The sequence below is a fragment of the Solanum pennellii genome, chromosome 6, assembly GCF_001406875.1.
Source record: "Solanum pennellii chromosome 6, SPENNV200".
Classification (NCBI taxonomy): Eukaryota; Viridiplantae; Streptophyta; class Magnoliopsida; order Solanales; family Solanaceae; genus Solanum; species Solanum pennellii.
In genome coordinates this window covers 26,281,045-26,287,386 of record NC_028642.1, presented here as the reverse complement: position 1 = coordinate 26,287,386, position 6,342 = coordinate 26,281,045, and the positions used below count along the sequence as shown (strand labels likewise).

Genomic DNA, 6,342 nt, shown 5'->3' with positions numbered 1-6,342 from the left:
TCCTCCAGATTCGGTTTATGTTGATTCTCGAACTGTCGAAATTCTTCTGCAACATAGTCTGGTTCCCAACTTTCTTCATAGTTGTCAACCTCATCGTTATTTGTCTCATTTTGCTCATTTGGCTCATGACATGACATGACATTGGCAGGTCTGTAACTTACGTTACTGAAATCATAAACAGACAAAATTAGGAAAGTAAAATATAACGAGCAATTAAATAAACAAAGTCAGAATAAGGAATCTTTCATTCAAATCAAAATGCAAACTTGGGTCGTGGCACAGGGCCATGTCGCCCTTTTTAAACATCACGATGAAAATTCAAAATTCAAGCAATTAAGAAAATGCAGAAATGATGGGTCTCGGGCCTCTTCCGAACGACCACCGATTTTAATATGCATAAAATAACTCCTTTCTACCACAGAGTTCGGGACATCAGGATTGGCGTGGAAGTCCAATTCTGCAGCACCTCCCCTGGTTCCGCATCACGAATGCCAGCTGGCTCGACCTCCTCCTCGATGATAGCATTGATCTCCTTGAAAAGGTCACAGATTCCTTCCCCACAGTCTTCAGGCTCGGCATGATCCCGGACTGGAAAGGATTGATACAGATGCGGGATCGGCTTAGTCAACTCTTGATCCTTGTTCCTCTTCATCTTCACATCATCATCTGTGGGGATGTACCCCAAACCATACTTTGATCCTGTAGCAAGGACTGGAACTGGCTCGATGATCCCTTGAGCATTTCTTCCTAATTCGAAACCTGGTTCGAACCCGTTTTGCAGCATTATCGTGGTGATCATCATGTACACGGCTGGCATGGGAGTCTGCGGGACCAAGCCTTCATCGGTGGCATTTACCAACTCCACCGTGTAAAAATCCGAACCCTGCGGCGTCTCGTCAGAAACCGGCACCTGCTTGCCTGAGTGGTTTCTTTCACCATGAATAACTAGCTCTTCATCCTTCCATACTAGTTTCATCATTTCGTGGAGAGTGGAGGGGACAGCTCCAGCCATGTGAATGAATGGCCTTCCCAAAGAAGGTTGTAGCTGGTGTCAATATCCAATACTTGGAACTTTTCCTCGAACACCGCGGGGCCCATTTGGATGGTCAAGTTTACTGCTCCTAATGTGTCTCTCTGCACACCGTCGAATGCTCTTACATTAACCTGGTTTTGCTCCAACTTTCTGAGGTCAAACCTCAGCTGCTTCAATGTGTACAAGGGGCATATGTTCAAACCAGATCCATCGTCTACCAGAACACGATTGACGACCTTTCCGCGGCATATCACAGTGACGTATAGAGCTTTGTTATGGGATCTCCCTTTGGCCGGCAATTCATCATCGCAGAAACTGATGCGGTGTCCCCGAATGACTTGGTGAATCATGGCCGCTACATTATCGCTGCTCATGCCTGAGGGCACGTACGTGTCCTCCAGGGCTTTCATCAAAGCCTGCCTGTGGGACCAGGAGCTCATCAGTAGGGCCCATACAGAAATCTGGGCTGGAGTCTTCTCCAAGTGCTTGAAAATGGAGTAATCTTTAGGCTGCATTCTCCTCCAGAACTCTTCGGCTTCTGCTTCACTTATTGGTCTCTTGGCATGCTCTTTCTTTTGTCCTCCGAGAGCAAGCTCATCAGGAGTGTAGCATCTACCACATCTAGTCATGCCTTGGGCCACGGCCATTTTTATGACGAACTTGGGTTTGGCGAGAGTCTTCGAGGGCACCAAGGCAACAGCCTTCGCAGGTGTCAGAATAACGAACTCTCTTTTTTCCCTGACGCTCAAAGAAGCGACAACCTTTTCCAAGTCTTCCTGAACAACAGGAGTAATTCTCTTGGTTTCACACTCGCCTTCGTCTATTTCTATCATGTTGATGTTCCCACCCCCATGATTCGGCAACGGATTGGTATTGACGTTTGGCGCCGCAGGCTGGAGGGAGACCACTTCCTCGTCGATCAAATCCTGGATCTTGTGCTTAAGATTGATACAGTCTTCAGTGTCATGTCCAACACTGTTGGAATGATAAGCACATCTCTGCTCCGGTTTGTAGAATCTGGAGTTAACATCCACGGGCTTGGGCCCCACAGGGTGGATGTATCCGGCCGCGGATAATCTTTCGAACAGCTTGGTTCTGCTTTCAGCCAGTGCGGTAAAGTTTCTGGAGGGATTCTTCTCAAACCTGGGGCGAGAGGGATCATACCCGCTCTGCTGAGGGGGAGGGATTTGTTGATAACTGCGATCATTTGGGTGAGGAGCTTGGGTTCTAGGGTAGGGATTTGTCTGGTAGTTTGGCGTTGGAGCTTGGTAATTTAGGAGGGGGCTTTGATATGCTGGAGTTTGAATTTGATATGCGGGGGAAGGTGCTCGATAGCTTGGCTGTATATTAGCGCAGCTGGGAGCGACATTCTGGTAAGGGGGAGTAATTTGATAAGCTTGGGGGTAATTTGGGTATACGGAGGGAAAATTTTGGGGATTTGGGGGTGGGTTTGGATATGACAAAATTTGAGCATCTGGATAAGCGGGGGCAGCATGGTAGTTGCCGGAATGATTGGATTGTGGACGATAGGCTTGGTGAGACTTTGGTGGAGGCTTGGAGCGGTCTTGAGGAAGCGAGGAGTTTCTGGGAACTTTTCTTCCCCCGTATGAAATAGCGGCAACCTCCTCTCTCTTCTTCCTCACCAGTCCGGAAGATCCAGGCGATGAGGACACTCGGGCTATCTTCCCCGACTTCAGGCAATCTTCGATAGTCTCACCCACTTTGACTATCTCGGCGAACTTGGCGCCGATTAACAAGATGATTCTGTCATAGTACTCGGGCTCTTGCACCCGTACGAACACCTCTACAATCTCCTTCTCTGTCATCGGAGGCCTCACCCTCGCTGCCTCTTTCCTCCATCTGTATGCAAATTCCCGATAGCTCTCTGTGGATTTCTGCCTCATTTTCTCCAAGGAGTACCGATCAGGGACTATCTCGATGTTGTACGCAAATCTATCAATGAAATCTTTGGCTAGTGCGCTCCAACTGGGCCATTGTCGAGTTTCGTGTGACGTGAACCATTCCAGGGCCTCACCGCACAGGCTCCGGCTGAACAACCTCATCAGCAAAGATTCATCTTTGCCAACTCCCACGAGTTGGTCGCAATATGCTCTTAAGTGCGCCATGGGGTTGCCCACCCCTCCGAAGGTATCAAACTTCAGAATTTTGAACCCTTCAGGCAGGTTCAAGTCTGGGTGGATACACAGTTCTGCGTAGCTTAACCCGGCGACGTCTGGAATGCACTGCAATTCTTTCATTGCCCTTTTGATCTCCTCCTTTATGTCTATCTTCGCTTCTTCCCTCACCCTCCACTCTCTCTCCTACTCCTCGTAATGGTACAACTCGGAACCGTGCACCTCATGCTCGGCCGGGACGGGGACTTGGAATGTGGTTCTTTTTGGGAGGGGTGGGGCTATGGAAGGGCTCGGGACGTTCTGCGCAGTTTGATAGTTTTGTGGATAGTTTTGGGGATTGGTATTTTGGGTAAAGTGGGGATGTGGTGTTTGGGATTTGAAGGCGGTGGGATTTTGGTTCTTATTTTGGGGTGGTGGGGCTGTTTGAGTGTTCTGGGGGTGCGGTGGCATTTGTGGAGGATTGTTTGGAAGTGGTGAGGGAGTTTGATAGGAGACTGAAGCGTATTGGGGGTTTTGGGTTGTCATATCTATCCCGGACGGGTTGTGTACGGGTGTCGACGGGTGGTTCTGAGCTGGATCCAAGTTGGACGAGGGGAAGTACAGAGGAGGTCTTGCGTCGATAAAGTTGGGGCCGAACCCGGGTGGAGGCGTGTCTTGCCTTCGTTGCATCTCGACCCTCATGTCAGCTATCTGCTGCATCAGTTGCGCAATTAGCTCATTTTGCTCTGCCACGGTGGGCTGAGCCACCACAACATCAGTGAGGCTAACTTCATCATTGTTGTCTCCCATGGTTGTATTTGCGTTTGGTCCAGGGAAGGAATCTGCAGGACCTTTTGATCTAGTGAAGTAGGGGTGATCTGCCAGCTTTTATCGACACAGATTAGTTAAAGGTACCTGAGAGGTGAAACAACTCAAAGGCAAATTTGTTAGTGCATATTCAGAGTACAAAATACATAATATCGCACAGAAAGCAGATAAACACATAAGTCGCTTTGTTTGAGGATATCTTCAACCCACAAATGGGGATAAAATATATTTTGAACAAACAGGAATTTGCTTGTTTTGACGTCATCTCGGGAAGGCTGAATCACGTTGAGCTATGGTCTTCTTGCAGCTTCTTTTCGATACCCGTTGATCTTATCTTCGTATCTTCGAAACACGGAGGAGAATGAAAATTTCAGCGATAGGGGCCGGGCCGGGAAAGGCTGCCTACGTATCTCACAAGGAGAATTCAGGCCCAACGTAGTTCGAGATTTTAGGATGAAATCTCTTCATTCATTCTTTCATTGCGATTACAAGGGAAATGAAAAACAACATTGAAATTCCTAGAACAACATTTTGGCGATTTCTCGTCTTGTGGCTGCGTCATTCCTTTCCTTTCAAACAGTCGGAAATGGAGGCTTGTAGACGATTTCCTCCTCATCGTCCTCCTCAATTACTTCACGGTCATGGCCATTGTTATCTGCTTCCTGGCCACGGGCGAGGTATTTTCCGCCCTTTAAGCTGCTATGGGTCGCCAATTCCTCATCAAGTGCCGCACTTCTGGCCAACAATACGGCAGTCTCAATATCTATCTTTGCTTCTCTCGCCTTTCCTTCGTGTACCTCCAAACGAAGCAGGTTCAACCTTTTTCTTAGGCTCTCGGCTTCCATTTTAACCTCCTTCTTTCTTTTTATCTGCGACGCCAGATCTTCATCCAAGGTCGTGACCGCAGCTTTGTAGATTGTCGTGGTCATGTCTAGTTTAAGTCCTTCCTCCTTAATCTTCTGAATTTATCGAGTGACTCGCTCGATCTTTCTTCGCAACTCCTCCTCAGTGAGCTCTGTCTGGACGTTCTTGCCTTTGTCCATAGCGGTGATTCACCTTCCTGAGACGATAGAGCGGTATTCAGGATTTGTGGTATGGGAGATGGATTTTTGCGTGAGAAACTTGAGACCCGGGAATTTTGGTCGGACATTTATAATAAGGGCTTCTGTATACTCTTTGGAATTTTGTCTAGGAGTGGGCTTACGATATCCTCAATCATAGCGACATAACACATAAACATTTAAACACATATATCGCGTCCTAAACATGCATGTGACCCTTTTGTGCCAAGGGTAGGCCTAGCGATCTGAAGGATGTATTGCGCCATTTAAACAAGCAATTGTATCCCCGAAACAAGTTTCACTAGATTTTCAATAGCGTTCGTTACATAATCAAAATCAAACGGGATACATCTTAAGAAGGGGATGTAGTACGAATACACATATAAAATCAATCCCAAGCAGGGGAGTGAAGGGTTGATGATTCAGCTCCTCTTCTGGCCTTCTCCACTTCTTCTCGGATAATGCACTTGCTGGTGAACACGTACGGCTCAGCGAACGCAGCTTTGGAAGATGTTGGTACGGCTTGTAAGGTGTTCATCTGCTCATCCAGAATAGTGTCCAAACGCATCAGACAAGCCCTTGTGTCAGCTAATTCTTGTGACGTCACAGCCAAAACCCTCTGATTTTCTAATTCCCGAAGCTGGTACTCTCGCTCCTGTTGTTGAAATTCCTGCTTTTTCTTATGAAACTCTTGCTCCCTTCGGTCCCACTCTTGCTGAAAATGGTATGCGTGAATTTGAAGCCTTGTCTGCACGTCTTCTATTTTCCGACCCGTATGTGGTGATGGACCCACTACACGATGCAAATCATTGTGCAACCATGTCTTGTATTCGTCAACATACCCAGCTCCATACCTGTCTTCGGTAACCTCCCACTTCATGTTGACACGTCCGGCCCATTCCTGGAGGATAATTTTAGCGAAAGGTATTTTGTCCTTCTCGTTGTAATCGACAATGAAAGAGCTGGCATCTCCTTGGACGGGTATGATTTGGACTTTCCCAAATTGTCGCATCACTCTCGTCGGGTTGTTAAGGACGCAGTCCTCTGATGCCGGGAAGGACTAAGAATGGCAGTTTGGCCCCTTGTGCTGCTATCATCTGAGACTTGAAGCTCGGTAATACCCACTGTATGTCTCCCTCTTTCAAATCATAAAACACCCTTGCCCACGCATCCCTGGTGGTGTGAATTGGAAATTTACGGATACTCAAATAGAACTCGTAATTATCGAGAGGACTTGTTTGACTCGGTTCGGCCAACTCCTGTGGCTGGGGGTCGTCTCTTTTACATAAATGTTCCTTCAACCACC

The 6,342-nt window shown here is 47.5% G+C and overlaps 2 protein-coding genes across 2 annotated transcripts; both read right to left on the bottom strand.

Moving 5' to 3' along the window:
* Positions 1-975: 975 nt before the first annotated feature.
* On the bottom strand, positions 976-3,291 carry LOC107022209. The gene has a single exon (XM_015222887.1). The coding sequence runs from the start codon at positions 3,289-3,291 to the stop codon at positions 976-978; it is 2,316 nt and encodes a 771-aa protein (XP_015078373.1).
* A 63-nt stretch (positions 3,292-3,354) lies between these two features.
* Positions 3,355-4,904, bottom strand: LOC107022208 (proline-rich receptor-like protein kinase PERK10). Its single transcript, XM_015222886.1, has 2 exons — positions 4,554-4,904; positions 3,355-4,032 (listed from the first exon to the last, which is right to left on the bottom strand). Exons 1-2 carry the CDS (start codon positions 4,902-4,904, stop codon positions 3,355-3,357), a joined length of 1,029 nt encoding a protein of 342 aa, XP_015078372.1.
* Positions 4,905-6,342: the final 1,438 nt, after the last annotated feature.

Bases quoted from the DNA above. Each gene is read 5' to 3' on its own strand.
- LOC107022209 (XM_015222887.1), bottom strand. From the start codon at position 3,291: ATGAAAGAATTGCAGTGCATTCCAGACGTCGCCGGGTTAAGCTACGCA.
- LOC107022208 (XM_015222886.1), bottom strand. From the start codon at position 4,904: ATGACCACGACAATCTACAAAGCTGCGGTCACGACCTTGGATGAAGAT. The intron at 4,033-4,553 runs GTTTGAAAGGAA...TGTCGATAAAAG, and splicing joins ACAAGCCTCCATTTCCGACT to CTGGCAGATCACCCCTACTT.